This window comes from Astyanax mexicanus, chromosome 4 (assembly GCF_023375975.1).
Source record: "Astyanax mexicanus isolate ESR-SI-001 chromosome 4, AstMex3_surface, whole genome shotgun sequence".
Taxonomy (NCBI): Eukaryota; Metazoa; Chordata; class Actinopteri; order Characiformes; family Acestrorhamphidae; genus Astyanax; species Astyanax mexicanus.
This window is the reverse complement of record NC_064411.1, coordinates 53,595,554-53,621,055: the sequence shown is the minus strand read 5'-3', so window position 1 is coordinate 53,621,055 and position 25,502 is coordinate 53,595,554. Positions and strand designations below refer to the sequence as shown.

Below are 25,502 nucleotides of genomic sequence, written 5' to 3'. Positions count from 1 at the left end.
ATGAAACATGGCTTCAATGCCATACACACTGAATGTATATATGTATGTATGTATATATGTATATGTGTATGTCTGTAGTATTATTATTAGCGTGCACCCACGTGTTCTTGGCTTTAGCTTTACTTAAAAATGGAAATATCCAAGATACTTAAGAGATAAGTTAAGAGAAATGTCACCTGCCGCCTCTCCCGAGAGGTGGTGCTTTTCATGGCGGGGGTTCAGATTTCGGTGCGTTATTAAAATAAAAGTTTATTTTAAAGCAATTTCTGCTTTTTCTATGGTATATTTTTTGGGGTGGCAAATCAACCTATTTCTGATTTGGTGGACACATCCCACCCATCCCCCCATCGGTTCCTACACCAATGGCACAGTATAATGCATTTTTGTGATTCCTTGTAGAAACACAGTTTTTCCACCTCTACTTTAAGTCTTGCTGTTTTTCCGGAGGTGTGTGAGTGTAATTTGGGTCTGTTCTGCTAATTGTATTCTCTAGGTGTTGATTATCACGGCCCTCCACTGACGACACACTCTAACGCTCTATTAACAGTTCAGACTCATTCACACACAGCGCCAGCGAATTTACACAACAACACACACACTGCAGCAGTTTACGCTAATGCTAGGAAAGGCCATCTGAACCACTTTAATTAAAAACTGTGTAATCAATGCCTAAAAACAATATAAACATCATGTTAAAAGGCATATTCTGTACCAAATTGAAAACCTCTGGAATATAATCAAGAGGAAGATGGATGATCACAAGCCATCAAACCAAACTGAACTTTTTGTACCAGGAGTAAAGGCATAAAGTTATCCAAAAGCAGTGTGTAAGACTGGTGGAGGAGAACATGCCAAGATGCATGAAAACCACCAAATATTCTTACTAACTAACTTTATGAATATGAACTTGTTTTCTTTGCATTGTTTGAGGTCTGAAAGCTCTGCATCATTTTTGTTATTTCATCCATTTTTAATGTTTTGCAATTAAATGCTCTTAATGACATTTTTTTTTATTTGGAATTTGGGAGGAATTAGTCTTTCTACACTCTAATGTTCGTAAGCTAATCTGAAGCTTCATGAAGTTTCTGTATTGTAACGAGTAATGATGAAGTACACAAACAATGTATCAAAGTAAAAGTAGTAATTACACTCATCCAAAATATGTAGTGAAGTAAAAATAATACTGCAGTAAATACAGATACAGCATTTTAGTACTTAAATACAGTAGTGAAGTACTTCTACTATTCGTTACTATATTTCCCTGGCTAATATGATGTAGGCCAAATAAGCAGATATGTAAAAAGGCTGGTGCTTTTGTACATATGTCTTTAAGACTAGTATATGTATATGACCTCTAATCTTATTGGCTGGCCTGTACTAAATTATAATAGTGGAGCTAATCTGCTGTAGGCTGAATAGTTAGGTATGTAAAAACAGCAAATTCTAGAATTTAAAAAGTTTTAAGCATAAAACCAACTGTCTTTTGTGTTAAAATTTCTTGATGAATGAAAATTACCTGAAATAAACTGTTTTTACATTGATTTCCTTTGACAGTTAAGATTTTAAAATTTCTATTTTGGAGATATGTTATACAGTACTTTAAATGGAGATTCTTCATTTTTCTGTTTCAAACATCTAGAACTACTAGCTTTAAAAAGCAGTTAAAAAAACATATTTTTAGCTTAGCTTTGTATTAGCTTCTTATCTGTTCTTTGTTTTTATTTAATTGTTTTATTTGAATGACCTTGTTGTTCTTTTTTATGTTTATTTTATTCTTTACTTTATTTTAATATTTATTGTCTTTTATCTATTTAGTATTACTTCATTATACCTTTAGTTTAATAATTGTTTTTATTTGTTTTATATTACTTATTGTTTTACATTTTTCTGTTTTATTTAATTTCATTTTGAAGCACTTTGAGCTGCATTTGCTTTGCATTTTAAGTCAATTTTATTACTATAAGGGATATGTAGTCTAGGACTAGGCTTAATCCCTGTCTTGGAAATTGACCCATCAATGTTTATTGTACAGTTGGGATCTCATAAAGTTATTTAATGTAGAGTTTTGTCTCCATTAAGATAAACTTCTTCTCCAACCTCCTTCCCAGATCTGCCTTCCTCTATCTCTCTGCAAGCAGATAATCTGCTCCAACTTAATCCCAACTAATCAACCCCCAGCTCCTCATCAGCCTGATCACCTGGATCAGGTGTGTCGGATCCGGGCTGGAGCTGAACCCTGCAGCCCAGCAGCCGAGCGGATCTCCAGCCGGTCCAAAAACTGCACATTCGAATCCGGATCCGAATGTGAATCCGGGTTTTGCAGTTTACCACTGTCTGAAAATGTGACTGACGCGGTGCTCAGCCAATAGCGTGACTCTGGGGGGGAGCTCGTGGCGTGGCGTACCATAGCCGTAGTTTCGGCCAGCCAATCAGATCGCCTCGCAGTGGGCGGGTACGCTCAGGGAGCCAATCAGAAGCGGCTGTGTTTGAACGGCGTCGTCGTCAGAGCAGAATTTGAATGTAGGTTATGATGGAGGAGCTGAAATCCCCCTCCTTTCTCCTTCCTCCCTCCCTTTTTTTCTCTCTCTCTTTCTCTTTCTATCTACCTCTCTCTCTTTCCCTTTGTTCAAAAAAACATCGACGCTGTTAAACGTTCAAACTACGGTTTCTAAAAAAAATCCAGTCCTAAAAAAAACCGCTTAAACGCGCACATCAACAAACTGCCGCACATTGATCCGAATTTAAAAGATTGAGATCAGACGCGTGGGTTTTTATTTAATTATTTATATACTTATATATGTATAACACGAGCACAATGGCGTTTTATGTATCCACATATAATCCACATATTCACCGACCCCATTAAACACGGCCACGCACTAAGATGCGTTATTAATATAAATGCGCATTTATTGGAATTCGCATTGTGTATGAACGAGGCTTTTAGCATTTTTAAAACAATAAAAACGCTTTTAAAGCTGCTCCGTTTCCCCGTTTTTGATCACCTTCTTTGTGCGGTGTTCAGCGCGGACGGGGGCGGGGAGGATGTGGAGGGGGGGGGGGGGGGGCGGTATTTGCACTTTGTGCGCAGCGCACTGCGAATTTTACGCAACAAAAAAAATGGAAGTAGGAAGGAGAGAAAAAAAGATGGGGGGGGGGGGGGGCACGTGTTAATTAATGTATTAATGCTATCTTTGTCTTCCAAATTGTAAAAAAATAATGTATATAGAAATGTATATATTTTGAAGTAGTGACATTTATGTTGCTGAATAGGTGATTAAAGGTTAATGTTGGTATAAATAACTTGTAGTAAATTAACTCAACAGTACGATCAATATGAATTAATGAATGTATATTAATCTATGTATCTATCTATGTATCTATCTATGTATATATATATAGAGAGAGAGAGAGACAGAGAGAGAGGGGAGGGGGGGTATTAAAACTGTGCTACCGCGTTAAAAATATTAATGATATGCGTGTGTATATATATTATATAAATATATATTTATACATATAAATAAATAAATAAATATATATATATATATATATATATATATATATATATATATATATATATATATATATATATATATACGTGTGTGTTGGTGTTCGTGTGTGTGTTCTTTTCCCTTTTAGAAATACTATCCATTGTTCCACTCCACGGCGCAAAAGCCCCCGCCCCCAAACGCCCTCCGCCAATCACACATCTCGTCCCCGCCCCCTCCACTCCGCCCACCGCTCTATATTAACGGCTGGTGCGGCGCGTGCTCGCGGCATTAGAGCGCTTACAGCCAGCAGCGGAAAAAAGGACATATAAGAAATTAAATATTTATTATTTTTTAGGGGAACGTTCTCCTTTTTCTTCACTAATCCTATTTTAAAAATGGCAGACACAAAAGTGGATTCCGCCACGGAAATCTCCGCCAAGGTAAGGAGCTTGTGAACGTGCGGATTTCGTGTTTTTATGTTTGTTTTTTGGTGAAAATGAGGATTTTCTGGAGGGGGTTTTCTCCGTTCCCGTTTAAAGCGCAAGACTCACGTCGTTTGGCGCCAATACGTGGGGAAATCGGTCCGAAATGTTTTTTAATTTCTTTGTTTTCTGGTTTTCAGAGTGATTAGTGGTTTATTTTGTGGGTTGTAAAGAGTTGAGCGTTGTATTTTTAGGGTCTTTTCTTTGAATAAAAGCTTCGCGGGCGACCCGGTTACATTGTAGCTCGTGCGCGCGGGTTTCTTTGTTTATACACGCAGAGATGGGCGCCGGAGCTTTTGAAGCCTTCCTTTTCGCGCGGACCTTATTCCACCTTTATCTTGCATGTTTGTGCGTTTTTAAACGTCGGAAATCTTCGCTAAAATAGTTTTCACTTTCTTGCGTTGCGTTGGCGGGGTGTTGATTTATCGCTTTTATCCCTCGCTTCGGCTTTTAACAGCGCGCTCGTGCTTAAGTTGACGAGGCGGTCGCACCATTTGACATTTGTGTTCATTTTGTATCCGTTTATCGCTTTTTATCCTTTTTGTATCTTTATGCTTGCGTGAATCAACGCACGAATTAAGTCGTTTTAAAAGTGGTTTAGATTTAAAGTGGCTTAAAATCAGGGTGTATATTAGGTGCGTTCAGGTTCACTTGGACTTGTGAACGGTAAACATTAATTCATTTCACAACCGGCCTGTAAGATCGCTTTCGGTGCAGATTTCGCGTTGTGTGGCCGGCGTTTGCGTCGATGTATTCGGATTGTTTTTGCTCCTTTTTGTTGCTCTTTTTATGGACTTTTAATAAGTAACACATTGCAGCCTTTTAGGCATGTTTTGGACTGCTTTTTTAATTATACAGTGTTAGACATTGAGGTTAGCTCGCTGTTCCTCTACACGGAACCCCGGGGCTTATCTGGCCCATCCGCTGGTGGTGCTTCTGCTGCCGCTGCATGCCTCCATATAGCCTACTTCATTACTACATTCATATTTCTTGATATATCTTTAGAATTGATCAATTGCATGCAAACCTTTTTTTAAAATAGTTTTTAATTCATTCATATAAAAGAAACACCATGCTTGCTTTTTTGTAGAAGCGATCCGTTTGTAGACGTATTTTAGCAAAATGTTCAATGACTATGATTAATTGATTTAAATAGGTCAGAATGGCATTGCAATTGCATTGCAAGTGTTGAAAACGGAATCCAGCTTATTTACATGTATGATTTTTTGTTCTTTTTAGCCAAATAGATACAAAACAGGAAGGACTTTAAGGAGTATCCTTAATATAGGTTGCTTTTTTATGCACAAATGCAATGCATAGGCAATAGCGGATATAACGTATATACGTTAGTTTTAGCTGGAGCTCGTGCCTGCCGTAAATATGGCGTAAATAGCGTTAATGGCTTAAGGGCTGAAACCAAGCGTTGATAAGAGCGTTAAGCCAAGTTAATGGGCATGCGTGGTTGCGCGCAAGGTTATCTATCACACGTTCGGAGATTGGTATTTGCCATAAAGCTGATAATAATAGTAATTATTCGTAAATAATCGTAGTGATAATTATGGAAGGTGCATTGTACATTGGCCCAATAGCGCCACGCTGCATCGTGGCCACATTTAAATGGTGCAAACCCGGACCAAAGTGCTTCAAAGTGGATCCACAGCGCGACCTAAATCCAGCAGCAGATAACGTGAAAGCAAAGGGGGAGGAGGGATGGAGGGAGGGAGGGATGGATGGAGGGAGGGAAGGAAGGAAGAGGGTGGGAGGAGTGTGGATGGAGGGAGGGATAGAAGGAGGAACGGGGGTGGGTATGGTATGGTTAGGTTGGTGCCATGTGTGCCGTGTGGCCCCCTTTTGTCCTTTATGATGATCATTTATCTGGTTACTTGATTATTGATTAGTTTGTTGAGATCATTGGTTTGAGGTTGGGCTGCATCCCAAATCGTATATGCCCCAATATAATGCGTGCGTATAGATATATTTTATACGTATATATATATATATATATATATAGCAGTTGCGCATGCGTCACTTGACCACAATTTAAAGCAAAGGCGCAATTTAAAGAATTGGACGCAACCCCTTATCAAGGTGCTCCTTAATGCTTTCTTCAGTCGGCGGTGTCCCAAACCATTGACCCCTTTATTGTAGTTTTATTAGGCGACTAGAGACGGGTGTGCGTGCGGCATATGGTGCGCACTTCGCCAGACTACAATACCCACAGTCCCAGTCGTGTCGTGTTACAACAAGAGAGCTCGCTAAGCTCGCTGGGGGCGGGGCCTAGTGGGATTTGATTGACAGATGGGAAATCTGCGCCTCAGCCAATGGGGTGTCAATGACAAGAGAGGCCTCTCATTGTGGACACAATTCCAGTGAGCACCGGTAGGGGGTGTTGGTTTAGCGGCATTTTAGGGCCATTACGATGGTTATTAATGGAGGGAAATCATAATAGGCATGTTATATTTATTATATATTTATATATATCTTTAATTTCTTGCAGGACTTGAAGGAGAAGAAGCTCCTGGAAGAGAAGGAAAATGGAAAGGAGGCTGCTAATGGAAAGGTGAGTATTTAAAAAAAATGGTCCATGTCATTTTTTTCATTAGGAATGCAATTAGTTTGGCTGAAACTAAATAAAATAAGCACAAATATAGTCACCATAGTTTTCTTGCATGTTTTCCTGAGTTTTGCCACGTTCCCTAAAGAAAGCACAATTAAAACAAAACTATAATTTAAGAATATTTATTGAAAACTTGACTCAAACCCTTTAAACATCCAAGTAGACATGCCAACAAAGCACACTTTGGCTTAAAACATATTAGCCTTTGTCTGAGGCTTTTTAGTTATTTTCTAAATTTTGGTGAAACATAAGTGTTTTTTTGCCATTTGAACCATTTCAAACTCAATCATTGAATTAATCAGTAATTGTAAATGTCATATTGTCAGATGCTTGTATTTGTAACATACAATGTATGAACATTTTATTTAAGATAAATGTAGTAATTTATGAAGTAATTTAGTAACAGTATGTGTCATTACGCAAATCCCACCGTTCTGATTGGTTGCTACCAAGCTGTTCATTAAATACTTTTAAGTTGCATTAAGATTTGAGTGCATTCAAACAAACTGATGTTCTGAATGTATACAGGAAAACGAGGAGAACGGAGAGCCAGAGATTGATGAGGAAGAGGAGGATGAAGTAGATGAGGAAGATGAGGAGGATGATGGAGAAGGTGGGTGTTTCTAAAGATGTTTAGACTTGGTATAGAAGTGTACAAGTAGAATAGTATAAATATAGCAGGAAGTTGGAAGTGGGATGGTAAGCTCATGCTAAGTTTTGTTCTTTTTACTCCAGGTGATGAAGACGAAGATGAGGAGGATGATGATGAGCTTGGAGGAGGAACGAAACGAGGGGCTGATGATGATGACGAGGATGATGAGGTAAGAGATGGATAATAGAGAAATGGAGAGGGATGTTCCATCCATATTGGCTCCATTTATTAACTTGGTGTCAATTTTTATTTTTCTAATTCGTGATTCTTTGTGCCCCCAGGATGAGGTGGACCCCAAGAAGCAGAAGACGGACGATGACGATTAAAGGATTGTTCCCTGCTGCTTATCCTCAGCACGGGTGTTGGATGCCAGTGGCATAAAGGACTCGAACATAAACATGGTCATTTTTTCTCCCCAGTTCACCGCCCGCGTTCAACCAACCAACTAACCCCCCAAAAATGCAAAATTTTCTAGAGGGAACACCACCCAGCGCCCAAGATCTCCCACCATTCTCAAAACTCAACTCAAAAAAACGACAAAATACACAAGACGAGGGTTTGTTTGTATTTTTATTTACATTTTATATTTTTGTACATATTGTTGAGAGATCAGTCACTTTATCATGATCTCCTGTGACCAAAACGGTGCTTCTTTATGGAAATTTTACTTGTCTGACCATGTCTCGGATCTTCAACTGAAACGGATAAAAAAAGGAAACGTGTATAAAAAAGAAACAAATCAGCCATTTAACTCAGAGCATTCCAGTAAAAGTTTTATGTATGAACTTTAGTTGTACCATAACTAGTTGTACCATAAACTAGTTTTTTTGTTTTTTTTTTGTTCTTTTTTTGTTTTGTTTTGTATGGGAGGGCTAGGCCAAAGAAAAGGAGTTACTTTTCTTTCTGATTTATTTTGTCTGCATATGTTTTACCTTGGCCTGTTTGTGTGTGTGAAGTTTGTTGTTCAACAATAAACCTGACTTTTATTTTGTGAGTTGTACTTGATTGGTCTGGTTTTTGTTCAAATGCCTACTGTTTTTACACAGGGAATATAATGGATGAATCAAGCTATGTAGCTAGATATCCATCAGTTTAGAAAGCTGTCAAGCTTTCTATAATAAATATATAGTTTAATAGACAGTATAGGGCTGTTTATGTAGTATAATTGGTTAAAAGAAATCCTTTGATATTGGACCAATAAGGATTGTGAACCAAGTTTGTAAGTGTTCAAGCCCTTTGTAGTGTGTAAGTTTAAAATGCTAATATTACTCCCTTCTTGGATAAAGGCTGCAATTACAGGGGTTAACCCCCATTTTTGAAAACTTGGGCTCACAATTAATTGGGAAAATATTACAATTAATACCATAACATTTTATATTCTCTTTCACTGCCCTTTTCTACTTTCTGAATATGTGTAGTGTAGTGAAGTAGTACAAAAATAATAATCTAAGTACTATAAAAATAAGTTAAGATGACCATTAATAAAAATAAAAATAAATGATCAGCATAAATCATACCTGCAGTGGGCTTTAGTACCTTAATGGTTGGAAAGCTGTCCATCTGTACCAGATCCACTAATGAACATGATCCTACAGACAAGAAACACATGATGACAGTAAGTAGAAGATAAGGGGGTGGGGCAAATTTAATTTAACCATGCTATAATGAACAAAGCTTAGACCTCATGAAGACGAGCTGCAGGCTGAGATCACCTGTGCTCATCATAAAGTGACCTGAGGTGAGTAGCTAGGTACACATTGCTATCTGTTGGTCATGTTGCTATTATACTTTTTTTTTTAATCTAGCCAGCTCTCCATCCAACAACACATCTATCAAGCTAACTAGCTAAAAACTATCTAGTTAGCCTTTTAGCTAGCTAGCTCTTCATCCACCAACACATCTATTTATTATGTTAGCTAGCTACACAGGTTGCTAATTAGCTTTTTATCTTGCTACCTCTCCATCCACCAACACATCTATCAAGCTAACTACCCAATAAACTATCTAGTTAGCTACACATGTTGCTAGTTATCCTTTTAGCTAGTTAGCTCTTCACCCACATACACATCTATATATCATGTTAGTTAGCTACACAGGTTGCTAATTAGCTTTTTATCTAGCTAGCTCTCCATCCACCAACACATCTATCAAGCTAAATAGCTAAGAAACCATCTAGTTAGCAAGGTACACATGTAGCTATCTGTCTGTCTGTTAAGATGTTTGACTAGCCAAACAGCTATATTAGCTACATTGGCTGTTAGTTAGCTCTCTTGCTAGCTATCCACCCAATAACACTAGATACGTTAGTTAAGCTATATAATAGATAATCCATCTGCTAAGCTATTTGACTAGCCAATCTGATATCTAGCCACACAGGTTGCTGGTTAGCTTTCCGGCTAGCTACCAACCTTTACATCCACCAACACATCTACATATTATGTTAGCTAGCTAGCAAGCTATACATGTTGCTAATTAGCTTTTTAGCTAGCTAGCTTTCCATCCACCAACACATCTATCAAGCTAACTAGCTAAAAAACTATCTAGTTAGCTACACAGGTTGGTAGTTATCATTTTAGCTAGCTAGCTCTTCATCCACCAACACATCTATATATCATGTTAGTTAGCTACACAGGTTGCTAATTTCCTTTTTAGCAAGCTAGCTCTCCATCCACCAACATATCTATTAAGCTAAACAGCTAAGAAACTATCTAGATAGCTACACATTTTGCTAGTTATCCTTTTAGCTAGCTAGCTCTTCGTCCACATACACATCTATATATCATGTTAGTTAGCTACACAGGTTTCTTATGAGCTTTTTATCTAGCTAGCTCTCCATCCACCAACACATCTATCTATCAATATAACTACACAGGTTGCTGGTTAGCTTCCTAGCAAGCTATCAATCTGTCCATCCATCAAGACATCTACATATCATGCTAAATAACTTTAAAAATAGCTAGCTAGTTAGCTACACTGGTTTCTGATTAGCTTTCTAAGCAAGCTATTGATTTGTCCACCCACCAACAAATCTGTATATCATACTAGTTAGTTACACAGGTTGCTATTTAGTTTTTTAGCTATCTATTTCTCCATCCACCAACACATCTATCAAGCCAACTTTATATATTTTTGACTAGCCAAACAGCTATATCACATTGGTTGCTAGTTTCTGTTTAGCTTTCTAGCTATCAATCTATTCTTCCACCAACACACACACACACACACACACACACACACACACACACACACATATATATATCATGCTAGTTAGCTACACCATCCTCTAACATATCTATCTATCAAGCTAACTAGATAAGAAACTGTCTAACTAGGTACACATTGCCATCTGTCTGTCTGTTAAGCTTTTTAACTAACCAAACAGCTATATTAGCTGTCCGCCGCATTGCTTGCTAGTTAGATTTCTAGCTAGCTATCAATGTATCCATCCACCAACACATCTATATAATATGCTAGCTAGCTAACAAACTATCTAGCTTAGTACCCATGTTGCTATTTGTCCGTCTGTTGACTAGCCAAACAGCTATATTAGCTATGTTAGCTCTCTTGCTAGCTATCCACCCAGTAACACTAGCTAAGAAACTGTGTAGTTAGCTACATGGGTGGCTGGTTAGCTGTCTAGCTACACATCTATATATCCACCAACACATCTATATATCATGCTAGCTATCTATCTATCTGTCTGTTGTCTGCTAAGACATTTGACTAGCCAAACAGCTATCTAGTTAGCTACATAAGTTGCTAGTTAGTTCACTAGCTAGTTCCCCATGTATCAGACCATAGACTGTATATAGCTGGACAGAGCATCGTCTCTTAAAAGTGAAGCCACCACAGGTCGGGCGCCCCCTGCTGTTCGGCTGCAGAAAGCTGTGTAACTCCACCCATCCCCATAGGTTTCAATGGCAAAACAGACAACTTTCAATCACATTTTTTTCTAATATACTGTAATTCTACCTCCATTATTTAAATGCAACAGCTAGTGTAACCTCTGTTATATTGTCAAATTTTTATATCCCCACAGAATTCGGTTTTTAAAACTTTATTCGGCTCTATTCAAAAAAGGTGTGGTTATGGTAAAAGGGCTGCTTATGGGCGGGACCAATAACAGACCGTCAGCTCCGCTCCGCCCCACTCTGCTGTCTGTGACCGTGAGGCAGCCCTCAGGGGCGGGGTTATTTAAATGAGTAGGCGGTCTCTCCACAGTCTTTCTCCCTCCTCTGGTCTCTACTGCGCAGACTCTGGTCTCTGAATCGCCAAAATGGCGGAAGATTTTGGCTTCATTTTCATTGAATGAATGGGAACGGCGACACGGCGTCCATCTTTATATACAGTCTATGTATCAGACCACCAGAACATCTATCAAGTTAAACCAGCCAGTTACCAAACCACCTGGTTGCTATCTGTCTGTCTTTCTATCTGTTTGTCTGTTAAGATATTTGACTAGCCAAACAGATAAACATTTAGTTAGCTACGCAGGTTGCTAGTTTGCTCTCTCCCAACCTCATCTATCTATCTATCTATCTATCTGTCTGTCTGTCTGTCTGTCTGTCTGTCTAAATGGGTAGCTAGCTCCCTTGCTAGCTGTCTGGCTGATCTATCCATCCATCTATCTATGCCTCCACCAACCACCTATCCACATTTCTGTCTATCTAGCAGCTAACTAGCCAACTGTTTAGGTGTCCTGCTAACTAGGTAGCCCTCTGTCTGTCTGTCCATCCATCCATCATTCATCCAAACAGCTATGTAGTTAGTTATCTAAACAGGTTATTAGTTAGCTGTCCAGTCAGTCAGACAGACAGCCAGACAGACAGATATATAAATTGAAGTAAAGTTTATTGATCACAGAGGTGAAATTCTGAAAATGTTTCCACCTATCCCTCCATACATAAAATAAATAGATAAATTAATAAATACATTTATTAAAATACCCTGCATGCACATAACAGTTTTAGACTTTCTTTATACCATTTATTTTTGTCATCTGACGTCATGACTAACATTCAACCTGAAATTAATGTATGTTGATGTTGGTGGCCAGCTGGGCTTGAATAACTAAAAATAAAACAGGTAATTTAAATATCTTGTTGTGTATATATACTGTCTGCTGATTAAAAAATATAATCTACCCTTTTTTTTAATTTTCAGTAATTTTGGAAATTATATTATTTTATGTTGGATCACTGAGATCTGGTGAAATCAGCTGAAAGTTCCTGTATTTTTTTTTATCACTGTACTGTATATACATACGTGTGTGTGTGTATGTGTGTGTGTGTGTGTGTGTGTGTGTATATATATATATATATATATATATATATTTATGTCATAGACTGATGATCAGGTGCCTAAAGTCTTGGGACAGCTCTGTATATGCTGGAGGTGGATTGTGTGATTGTTTATGTGCAGCTCCACCAATCAGAACGCTCGGATGTTCGGCGGTGAGCGGGTCAGGGTTGAGTCTGTACGTGATCAGTGTGAGTGTCCTGCAGCTTTAAGGGATTGGCAGCCTGATCCTGGCTGAAAGCAGGCTTTTACCACACACACACACACACACACACACACACACACACACACACACACACACACAGAGTATATACACACACAGAAGTAGACATGTACACACACTTTATCACTCTCCTTTGGGTATCGGATGCGCTCATAAGCACTGCCTGCTTCTCTCAAATGGACTGGACTTATAATCCCTGGTCATTTAGCTTTGTGGACAGTGTGTGTGTGTGTGTGTTTGTGGCCTAGGAGGCTGATGTCATGTCTATGCTGGAGTGTGTTTCAGGCTTAAGAATTAAGGTCCATGGTGACAGGAGGCTTATGGTGATCTAACGAGTGTGTATCCATGTGTGTGCACGTGAGCGTGTGTGTGTGCACGTGTGTGTATGAGGACGTAAACATAAGCTAGCGGTGAGTGTAGGACCAATAGATAATTTGTATAGGTGTGTCTTGATAATGATGTTAACAATGTATCATACAATATATGAACATAATTTAATAAAATAATTTAGCTGATCCCAATTTCGCCCCATTATGTTATTTTTAGACACGATAATTGTTGCAATAAATCGACTGACGCGCAAAAATAAATAGGTAGGATGTAGGAAAATTAATTCAATAGAAATGCATGAATATTATAGATATATTTAGGGTTCAAGCATAGAAAGTGTGTAACGCTATTGTTTTTGCTAAGGTTTTTCTTATTATTATTCCTTTTTCTCTGTAAAAAAATATTTGTGGAGCCTAGACCATAAGTCTTAGAGACATGAAACTTGGTAGGTAGGTACAGATTCAAAGCATCTCGGCGTACAACAAAAACTACACTGATTGGTCAATGAAGGGCTCTATAAACAAGGAAATTACCTTTTGCTCAACAACTTGAGAACCATGAGCTTCACCCACTTAGATTTTTTGCTAATTTGCATAATATGCAAAACATACCTTTGTGAACTAGTCCTAGAAATTTTTACCAATCCTGATTATATGTGTATTAGAACTTCTCACACATCACCAACCTATTCTCTAGTAGGCATCATTGTGCCAGTTTGTGCTCGAACTCTCTGATTGACGTTTGCAGCTATATTCTCACTTTATTTCTGCTGCATTTATTTTGCCATATGTTGCCCTTCTCTACCTATTAATTCTTGCTCGTCAATTGATTTATCCTGATTAATTTGAGGACTATTACTAGTTTTTTTTTACGGTATCAGTCAATTAGTGATCATTTTGGGGGTCTTTTATTTTGAAGGCAGAAAAAGGGTAGTCTTGGTAAAAGAATAGTTTGGCAAGCTCTCAAATGTGCATGACTGAATATGACTGACCCCAGATACAGTCAATCAACTTAGGTTTAGAATGGGATGCCCTAGGCTAATGTTGTCAATTTGGACATATTATTGTAAAGGGGACATATTATTATGCAAAACTGCTTTTGCATGCTGTTGTATTTTCACTCGGGTCATGACTTCCCCATATAAACACACAAGTGTGAAAGCAAGAGTTTGGTGTCAAGAATCATTTACTTCTTTGAGTCATTTGGATGCTCCCTTTTGATGCTCCCCTCACCAACCAACCCCCACAAGACCCCCAAACCACTAGATCAGTTGAAGAAACGCCATTTCAGTCAATTTCGTTGAGAACTTTAGACAGTACACAGCAGTATTAGCCAGCAGACTTCGTCGGAGAGAGGGATCTGTACCTACTGTCCGTAGCAAGTCTGCAGATGTGGGAGAGTAAAGCAATTAAGCACGATCTATCTTGTTCATGTTTTGCCATTAAGCAAAAGCTAACACTAATATGTGGAAAAAGCTCAATGCAGCATTGCCGAGTAGCATCACAGCGCTAACGCTCAGAGGAAAGCGCAGCGACACTGTTCTGATACATCAGCTCACAGACGCAGCCTTGTGCTGATCCACATCACCCTAGGAGTGATGAGGGGAGAGAGCGCCATCTACTGTACCCACCCAGAGAGAGCACGACAAATAGACCAATCTCTTTTTCTAAACCAAAGACTTGAGTAAGTCATTAATCACATTAGTGATTTTTTTTTCTCAGAGGAATCTGAGGAATCTATTGATTTTGTGGTAAAAATTTACAGTAAATGTACTCAATATTCTGGTACATGTTTGGTGTCAGAGGTGTGTAGGTTTTACGACTGCTGCCATTGTCGTTAGCTATACTAATAATGTACAGTAGTCCATGTTTATAAGCTACAGTGGCCTTAAATTGTAACTAGACTCTACCGAATCGTTCTGTGCTGATATGGACTAGTTAGACCAGTCGCGGTTTCTTTTTCCATTTGTTGTGTTGCTAATATAATTGGTCAGGTCCAACATTGCCCATGTGTACCCAAACCTAACCCTAGGATACCCTAACCATGATACAGTGATTACAATTCAGTATATCGCAATATATTGCGAGAATATATTGTGAGAAAATGATAAACTTCCATTACTAATACTTGTTAGCTACATTAATCTCTAATAACCTATGGAAATCGGATGTTGCTGACAAAGATGCGCAAACGTCCACACACAGCTTGTCTAGTCCCTTTTTAAAGAAGTTCTGCCAATAGAATAGGACTTTCTGAAGCAGATGCCGGCTATACGTTGAGCACAGTTGGGGATGATGTTCCTCAAAGCAATGCTCCACTTAAATTTAGTGTAAAGCCTGATTCTTTGGACATTTGAGGCAGTTACTACAACAAAAGCAGGATAAACTCTTTTTTTTTTTTAATGAATGTGCAGACTATCCCATGACTTTAAGAAGCAAACTTCAGATAGCAGGCATGTTCAGACTGACTGGTTAAAAGGGGAAAACTGTATAAATGTATGTAACACCCAACCAATCTGGATTCAACCCAACCACAGCTGCAGCGCTGCAGATATACACACAGCAGTCAGCTGACTCTATTAACGCAGTGTGATTGGCTGCTGCAGCTGCATTGCAGTTTGCAGATAGGTTGCTGAACTCTGTAAAACACAGCCTATTTCTCTCTCAGTCCTTATCATAACGCCGTTATGATCTACTTACACTTTCGGTCTCAGTCTGAGAGAGAGGCTGCAGAGATTCCTGCTACAACCACCAACAGTCACAACCGCTCAGAGGCAGAATGCATGCCCACACACACACACACACACACACACACACACACACTCCTACACCTCACACCACACCTCTGGATGTAGGCCAAACACGTGTCCTGTGTGAGTAATAATGAAATCTCTCACACATATGTATATATATACACTCTGTACATGAACTTATCCTGTGCAACAGAGGTAACTCTTGATCTTCCTTTCCTGTGGTGGTCCTGATGAGAGCCAGTTTCATCATAATGTTTTTGATGATAGCCATTCTCATAAATCTGACTCAGAAAATGCCAAGATGTGCAAAGCTATCGTCTCAATAATTCCATAGATTGGATGACCTAATTAATCTACTATGTGTCCAACTGTATAAAGGGAATTTAATATGTATATAAATATATTTTTGGGATGCATAACCTGTGTATGATGTGTATGTATGATGTGTATGTATGATGTACTTAAGTACCATTATTCGTGTAATAATGCCTCAGAAGCTGTATTGTACATTAGAATATTATATAACTACAAATATAGCTAGGGCACACACACACACACACACATATATATATATATATATATATATATATATATATATATATATATATATATATATATATATATATATATAGGTATTGCATATATACATATATATGTTATATACATATAACTACTACGAATATAATATATGTAATACATGAAGGGCACATTATTACATGTACATATGTATATATGCATTATATATGTGCAAGTGTCAATCTATAAGTGCCTTTAGTGTGCAGGTGTAAATTTCTTGTGTTGTAGCAGAACTCAGTGTATATATATATATATATATATATATATATATATATATATATATATATATATATGTGTGTGTGTATATATATATATGCGTGTGTGTGAGAAGCTAGCGTGTATGCTAGTTTCTGTTATCAGCAGAGAGGAAGGAAGTTGAAATGAAGAAGCGATGCAACAGACCTTGCCTCAGAATGAGAGAAAAAAAAACACACGCACACCGGCCTGGATGTAGCTGTGTGTGTGTGCGCGTGTGTGTGTGCGCGCGTGTGTGTGTGTGTGTGTGGTGATGGTGGGGGGTACAGGGCAGGCGGTCATGATTCAGCTCAATATAATATAGTCCTATATTTATATATAGACATATGAAATGTGTAATATCTGTATTAGACTTACATATATAAAAAATATATAAAATACATTTCATAAAATAGTCTTGGTATAGTATTAAAATAGAAAATATAACAAAAATAAAATAACATAGATTAAATAGTGTATATGCACATATATATATATATGTATATATGAGTTCATGTCTATTGGTGGCTATACATGTTACAAAATGTATATAGAGAGCTTTATATAGGCATTCCATATCTATATAGGACTCTATCTGAAATATATTTTAGATATATTTTATATATTATATTATACATTCCTACCTTATACAGTGTCCCTGTCATCCTGCTGCCCCTCCTCAGTATTAAAGGTGCAGCCGCAGACCCCTGGAGCCCCCAGTTCCCTGTAAATCCTGTTAAAACAGTGTAAAAGTCAGAACTGAACATGTGATTCTGGCCTGGTCAGAAGTTCCACATGGCTGACTGAGATGAGTGTGAGCTGAGTGTGTGAGGGTGGACTGAGCGGCGGGCAGTGATGTTCAGGCTGGGGTGTGAGGCAGAATGTGCAGACGGTGTCCCAGATGCTCCAAAAACCAGGCAGCCTGCAAAAACCCAGTCTGCAGTCAGGTTTTCCAGGTCTGCTCTGCCTCCTCATGGCCAGAAACCGTATAACAGATTTTATTATTACACAAGCTGTGTCTCAATTCAGGGGCTGCATCCTGCTAAGGAAGTCCAGGTTAATTAACTGTATAATTACTTAAATATTTAAAATGTGAATGGTGGAACTGAACATAAACAAATAAAAGGGCGTTTGAAATGAAGTTGAAAAAAGAGAATAAATTATATATATATATATCATATAGTATTAAGTATTTTATATATATAAATACTATATATATATATATATATATATATATATATATATATATATATATATATATATATATATATATATATATATATAAACTAAACAATACTTAAATAAACTACATAAATAAACTAAATAATACATTAATACATATACACACACATATACATGTATAATATGTATAATTTAGTTTTTGTAAATAAACATATAAGTATTTATATATCTATAAACTATTAACATATAACAACATAAACATGATACTACATAATATACTAAATAATACTATATATATATAAACTAAATAATATAAATGATATAATATATAAATAATATTTATAATATCTATAAGTATTAAATATTTATAAACTACATAATACTACATATACTACATAATACAGCCGACTCCTCTGCTGACTCCGCCCTTTTCGTGCTGAAATAAGCCAGCAAGCAATGAATCCTGGGATACTGTAGGCTGTGAAGGATACACCCGGTGCATCCTTCGTTTCCGAGGAAAAGAAAGCTGCATTTGTCGACCGCATTCGAAGGAGTCTTCGAAATGGGACAGCCTAGTCGCACCACGGTGGCATAAACAGCCTTCAAATGAATCCTTTGAAGGATGCAGCCCCTGAATTGAGACACAGCTAGTGACTCAGCACTTACTGACAATATAATAGAATAGAGTAGAATAAAATAATTAGACACACAGTGCCCTCCAAAAGTATTGAAACAGTGAAATAAATCCCTGTATTTCTGCTGTAGCCTTAAAACATTTGTGTTTTTTACATTAAAAGATAAATATGAGTCAAAAGATCAATATATCAGCTTTTATAGCACCTTCTGTCTGAACCCACCCATCTTTCTCATGAGCAAAAGTATTGAAACATGTGACTCTCATTTGGGGTGGGCGATATGGCCCTTAAATAATATCATGATATTTTATGGTATTTTCGGTATAACTAACGATACTATTGGCGATATTACAAAACACTGAATAAAAAATATAAAATATTCTAAATAATCAGATTTGTAACAGAAGTCAACAACAGAACAACAGAAGTCATGATACTAATAATAATCCAAATATCTCCATATATCCAGGATTAAAGTAAAATAAATGATACTGGACAGATATAATCTATAGCAGGGGTCACCAACCTTTTTGAACCTGAGAGCTACTTCTTGGGTACCAATTAATGCGAAGGGCTACCAGTTTGATACACACTCGTGAAATTACAAATTTTCTCAATTTACCTTTAATTATATGTTATTATTAATAATTAATGACATTCATCTATGTGAAGACACAGATATCAATAGGCAACACTATTATTATAAATCTCTGCAAGTGTTTACATTTTATATTATATTTTAATATAATATTACATATTATATTACATTATATTGTATAATAATATATAAACTATAGGCTATCTCTAAGCTAATATTAATGTAATATAATCTAAAAAACTGTGATTTAAAAAAAAAAGAATAGCAACAAAAATGCTATTTTTAGACCAGGCCTGCGGGCTACTCATAAGGTCCTTGCGGGCTACCTGGTGCCCGCGGGCACCATGTTGGTGACCCCTGATCTATAGTCTCTAGTAGATATATAACAGGAAATGAGAACAGTGTGATTTCTTTTCTTCTTTGTTAAAAACAGTAAAAAAAAATAGTAGTACTCTAAAGTGATAATTAGGGGTGGGTTACATGGCACGATATTTCAGGATATAATATCGTTCACGATATTCAAAAATGTTGCCGATATTATTGCGGACAACACGATATGGCCCACCCCTACTCTCATTTTCAGGTGTGTTTTATTGCCCAGGTGTTTTCTGATACATTGATTATTCAAACAATAACCAGAACTGAATGTCTGAATGCTCAGTTTCAGATTTAAGGGTTTATCTTTGCAGACTAAGCATTTATCGTTAGAGGAGAAACTAACATATAAACCAGAGAGCTATTAGAGTCTATGAGTGAAAAACAAGAGCAACTGTGAAACTAAAGGAGAAGATGGAAAATTAATCAGAACCATTAGAGCACAAATTCTGTTCATAGCCAGAACAACTGTTAGGAAAGTCATGAAGAAGAAAGTCGTCACTGGTGTACTAAATAACAGATGTCGAACAGGTAGTAGACCAAGGAAAACCAAAGCAGTTGATGAAACAGAAACATTGTAAATGCTGTAAAGAAAGAAAAAAGAAAGAAAAAAAACAACCTCCAGAGGGCAGGAGTGAAAATATCAAAATATATTTTATGCAGAAGACGTCATAAACAAAAGTACAGAGGCTTCACTAGAAGATTAAAACCACTATTAACAAGGTGAATAGGAAGACCAGGCTGGAATTTACCAAGAAGTTCAGAGACTAAAGCCCGTGGTCTGATTACTGATTATGTACTGATGAGACAAAGATCAACCATTACCAGTGTTCATATTTTGCCCCGGTAATAATCATAATCATTTTAAAAGTGCACAAGAAGCTTATTAAGCACCAGCTTTCGGCTCCGAGCACCACCATCATTGTACTGATCATGACCATAGACATATAATACATAGACAACGCATAGCCTGTCTTCTGGAGTAGCAGCCGGAATCTATACGTGTATATATGTCTCTGTCATTATCAGTACAGTGATGGCAGTGCCCAAAGCTACAAAGAAGCATTATAGGATGTAAACAGTGGTTTTTAATAAGCTTCTTTTGCACTTTTACAGTTATTAACGCTTTATTTTAAATGTCAGAGCTCTCCGGAATCTACCAATGAGGTGTGGAGCTACTTTGAGCCTGGACAACAGTGTAAAAAGCGATTTATTGGGGCAAAATATGCCCCGATACTGTTGTTGTACAGAGTGCTGGGCAAAAAGCACAAAATTACTGGATCTCAGAAAGCTGTAGGAGAGTGGAGGTGTGCTATTCAACAAAGTTAAGTACTTTTTATCATGTTTTACTGCACTAAAAGTCCATTTTACACCAAAGTTCTCCATTGACTAAGCAAATAATGTGGGGTTGGTTACTGCAGTTGGTCTGCAGGTTTAGGTTCAGCAACAGTATGTGCTGAAAGAATGAGGTCAGCTGACTACCTGAATATACTGAATATAGACCAGGTTATTCCATCAATGGATCGTTTTTTTCTTCCCTGATGATCACGGCCATTCCAAGATGAGAATGTCAGGATTCATGGGTCTGGAATGGTGAAAGAGTTCAGGGTTCAGGGAGCATGAGATCATTTTATTATCATTTTCACACATGGATTGAGAGAGAGTTCACCACAGAGTCCAGATCTTAACCTCATTGAGAATCTTTGGGATGTGCTGGATGGAGAAGAGCTGCTTTGTGCAGTGGTCAGACTCTACCATCATCAATGCTGCTGCAAGATCTTGGTGAAAAATTGATAAATTAACGCAGCAACACTGGATTGAAATAAATCTTGTGACGTTGCAGAAGCTTATCGAAACAATGCCAAATATTAGAGTGTGTGACCTTTTTTTTTGGCCAGGCAGTGTAGTGTATTTTACTTACATAACAGTGATTTTTTTTCACATTTAAATCAAGACAAATCAAGACGTCTCTTCCAGTACAAGGCCAAGGCCTAATCTTTCACTCTTTTACTCTACTTTTTTCTAACATGGTGAGCTCATTTCACTTCTTTTGTCTTCTTTTCCTGCATCCGCCTCTTCACCACATGCTGTAAGACACCACTTCTGCTCCTCTTCAGTATCGGCGTTGGGAAAACTTCCCATTCGGCTGCTTTGTTTTGCGGGTTTGGGAGAAATGCAGGTGGCCGCTCACACTGCCGTCTCAACACAAAGACCCCGGCCAGCTCCGTCCAATAGGAGGATCAGCACCGGGGGTAAAGAAAAAAAAATAAATGGCTTGAGGGAGGGGGAGGGGCAGGGCATGGGGCAGGGGGGCAACAAAGCACCCCCACCACTACTAGGCTCTTTTTTCCAGGCTTTGTTGCCCCCCCAACACACACACATACACAAAAACCAAGCAATCTGCCTTTTGTTGCCAGTCAACCAGTATAAGCAGCAGCAGCCGCCGCAGCCTCGCCTACCAACGGCGGCTCTTGAGGGACGTACTGCGTTGGATACGGCCTCAGAGAGCAATCGGCCAGGGAGCTCGTTAATTGCCCTTGAATGCATGAATTGCGTCTGCTTGCCTCATCAAATGAGATTAATAGTGATGGCTAACCTCCATAAACCTTCAGGGTTAGACTACAAGGTGTAGCAGCAACGACACAAGCATCAAGGCATGTTCTCCTCCACCAGTCTTACACACTGCTTTTGGATAACTTTATGCTGCTTTACTCCTGGTGCAGAAATTTAAGCAGTTCAGTTTGGTGGTTTGATGGTTTGTGATCATCCATCTTCCTCTTGATTATATTCCAGAGGTTTTCAATTTGGTAAAATCAAAGAAACTCGTTCTTTTTTATATATACAGATGACATGTCTCTCCAAACCATCACTGATCATCAGTACATTTTACATTTCATTTGTAAATCAAGGGAGCAGAGTCTGGAGGAAGAGTGGAGAGACACACAGTCCAAACTGCTTGAGGTCTAGTGTGAAGTTTCCACCAATCAGTGATGGTTTGGATAAAGAGAGACATGTCTGTCATCTGCTGGTGTTGATCCACTGTGTTTTATTATCAAGTCTAAAGTCAGTGCAGTTTTGTTTTCCCACAAAATCTTACAGCACTTCATGCTTCCCTCTGCTACTGACAACTTTTATGGAGATGCGTAATGATTTCATTTTCCAGCAGGACTTGGCACACTGCCCACACTGCCAAAAGTACCAACTGGTCTTAGTATATAATACTCTTATTTTCTAAAACACTGATTTTTTGGGGTTTTTAAGCCATTGGCTGTAATTCATAATCATCAACAATAAAATAAATAAACTTTTAAAATAGATCACTCTGTGTTTAATACATCTATATAGTATATGTTTCACATTTTGAACTGAATTACTGAAATAAAGTAACTTTTTAATGATATTTTTTTACCTTTAAAAGAATTGACTGAACACAAGATGGCAGTGTTGTCTCCAAATGTTTTTTCATACTACAACACTTGTTTATCTGTTATTCCTCCACATTAATCTCCTGATCTAAACCTGATGAACTGAGATGGTGATTTGAGGTGATTTAATTGGGATGAGCTGGAACTTCACAGCGTGAATGAAAAGCAGCAGCTATTGTTCAGCACCTCCAGGAACTCCTTCCTTCACGACGCTGAGAAAACTATTTATCCAGGTGACTCTCCCTCATGAAGACACTGAGGTTAGCCAATTAAAATGCCTTGTCCTGTATACTACAGCTGTAGGTGATACAAAACCCTTTTTTCTGCAGTAAAATAACTTATTTACCTGTTTTCTCTCTAATCCACTTTATAATAATTCCAGATCAGTAACAGGAATCAACCCAAATTCTGCATGTTTAAAAATAGACGTGAAAACTACACAAATATAACAAAACTAAAAGTTTTGAGGAATTTTGATTTCTATTCAGGAAAATGTGGATTTTAAAATGTTAAAAGTTCAGGTAGGAGCCAATTCTATGATTTTATGATTTTGTTCATTATATTTTGACATGAGCAAATTTACTTCAATATTTTTTAAAATATATTTTCTATTACAGTTTAAATTATGCTTTCCAATAATGTTTCTCATCAAACATGAAAGCTTTTTTATGTAATGCTGAAAAAATAAAAGAAATCCTCAAGATTTAGTGGTTTAATGTCAGGCAAACTTTTATTTAAGTATGTAAGTAATTCAGTGTGTGTTCCTGTATAGCTTTAACCCTTTCAGACCTGAACTATATTATATATTCCAGTGACAGACATTTATATGAATGCTGTTTTTTTATCTGTAATACACAAACAAAAATACTCTTAATATAAAATCTATATAAAAAGGAAATTCTGTTAACTTAAATATTGAATTTATTTTAATGTCCATTGCATTGGATGCCTGTTTAACATTTTAATTTATATTAATAAATATTAATTGTACATATAGTGTTTCCCATTCTTTTACATTTATATATCTTATTTTCTGTAATTTTCTGTAATTTCAATTCTCTGTATGTCCTGTACATATACAGCATTGACAATAAAAAAACTACTTGACTTGACTTGAATTGACTGGAAAAAGGGTTTTAAATAACATACAATTAGAAAATAGGAGCCCTTGTTTTTTTCCAGTGCAGTGGGCAGGGCTAATCTACTGTTTAATTGGCTTGCAAAGAGTCTAAAAGCGGAGAGGGTGCGCATTTCTAGCGCAGAAAAACAGGCCAAAGAGTCTAAAAGCGGAGAGGGTGCGCATTTCTAGCACAGAAAAACGGGCCAAAGAGTCTAAAAGCAGAGAGAGTGCGCATTTCTAGCACAGAAAAACGGGCCAAAGAGTCTAAAAGCGGACTGAGTGCGCATTTCTAGCGCAGAAAAACGGGCCAAAGAATCTAAAAGCAGAGAGAGTGCGCATTTCTAGCACAGAAAAACGGGCCAAAGAGTCTAAAAGCGGAGAGGGTGCGCATTTCTAACGCAGAAAAACGGGCCAAAGAGTCTAAAAGCGGAGAGGGTGCGCATTTCTAGCACAGAAAAACGGGCCAAAGAGTCTAAAAGCGGACAGAGTGCGCATTTCTAACGCAGAAAAACGGGCCAAAGAGTCTAAAAGCGGAGAGGGTGCGCATTTCTAGCACAGAAAAACGGGCCAAAGAGTCTAAAAGCAGAGAGAGTGCGCATTTCTAGCACAGAAAAACGGGCCAAAGAGTCTAAAAGCGGACTGAGTGCGCATTTCTAGCGCAGAAAAACGGGCCAAAGAGTCTAAAAGCAGAGAGAGTGCGCATTTCTAGCACAGAAAAACGGGCCAAAGAGTCTAAAAGCGGAGAGGGTGCGCATTTCTAACGCAGAAAGACGGGCCAAAGAGTCTAAAAGCGGAGAGGGTGCGCATTTCTAGCACAGAAAAACGGGCCAAAGAGTCTAAAAGCGGACAGAGTGCGCATTTCTAACGCAGAAAAACGGGCCAAAGAGTCTAAAAGCGGAGAGGGTGCGCATTTCTAGCACAGAAAAACGGGCCAAAGAGTCTAAAAGCAGAGAGAGTGCGCATTTCTAGCACAGAAAAACGGGCCAAAGAGTCTAAAGGCGGACTGAGTGCGCATTTCTAGCGCAGAAAAACGGGCCAAAGAATCTAAAAGCAGAGAGAGTGCGCATTTCTAGCACAGAAAAACGGGCCAAAGAGTCTAAAAGCGGAGAGGGTGCGCATTTCTAGCGCAGAAAAACGGGCCAAAGAATCTAAAAGCAGAGAGAGTGTGCATTTCTAGCACAGAAAAACGGGCCAAAGAGTCTAAAAGCGGACAGAGTGTGCATTTCTAACGCAGAAAAACGGGCCAAAGAGTCTAAAAGCGGAGAGGGTGCGCATTTCTAGCACAGAAAAACGGGCCAAAGAGTCTAAAAGCGGAGAGGGTGTGCATTTCTAGCACAGAAAAACGGGCCAAAGAGTCTAAAAGCGGAGAGGGTGCGCATTTCTAACGCAGAAAAACGGGGCAAAGAGTCTAAAAGCGGAGAGGGTGCGCATTTCTAGCGCAGAAAAACGGGGCAAAGAGTCTAAAAGCGGAGAGAGTGTGCATTTCTAGCGCAGAAAAACGGGCCAAAGAGT

The 25,502-nt window shown here is 38.1% G+C and overlaps 1 protein-coding gene and 1 long non-coding RNA gene across 2 annotated transcripts; one reads left to right on the top strand and one right to left on the bottom strand.

The window, feature by feature from the left end:
• The first annotated feature begins 3,771 nt into the window (after window positions 1-3,771).
• ptmab (prothymosin alpha b) lies at window positions 3,772-8,236 on the top strand. The gene is made up of 5 exons (XM_007232766.3): window positions 3,772-3,931; window positions 6,471-6,533; window positions 7,119-7,203; window positions 7,326-7,411; window positions 7,524-8,236. The coding sequence occupies exons 1-5, from the start codon at window positions 3,887-3,889 to the stop codon at window positions 7,566-7,568; spliced, it is 324 nt and encodes a 107-aa protein (XP_007232828.2). The 5' UTR covers window positions 3,772-3,886; the 3' UTR covers window positions 7,569-8,236.
• LOC103030796 (uncharacterized) lies at window positions 7,905-17,478 on the bottom strand. The gene is made up of 2 exons (XR_453043.4): window positions 17,300-17,478; window positions 7,905-8,831 (listed from the first exon to the last, which is right to left on the bottom strand). It is a non-coding gene; the product is annotated as an uncharacterized LOC103030796 (long non-coding RNA).
• Window positions 17,479-25,502: the final 8,024 nt, after the last annotated feature.

Coding starts and splice junctions, on each gene's coding strand:
- ptmab (XM_007232766.3), top strand. CDS start 3,887: ATGGCAGACACAAAAGTGGATTCCGCCACGGAAATCTCCGCCAAG. Junction 3,932..6,470: donor CCACGGAAATCTCCGCCAAG/GTAAGGAGCTTG, acceptor AATTTCTTGCAG/GACTTGAAGGAGAAGAAGCT. Junction 7,412..7,523: donor ATGATGACGAGGATGATGAG/GTAAGAGATGGA, acceptor TTGTGCCCCCAG/GATGAGGTGGACCCCAAGAA.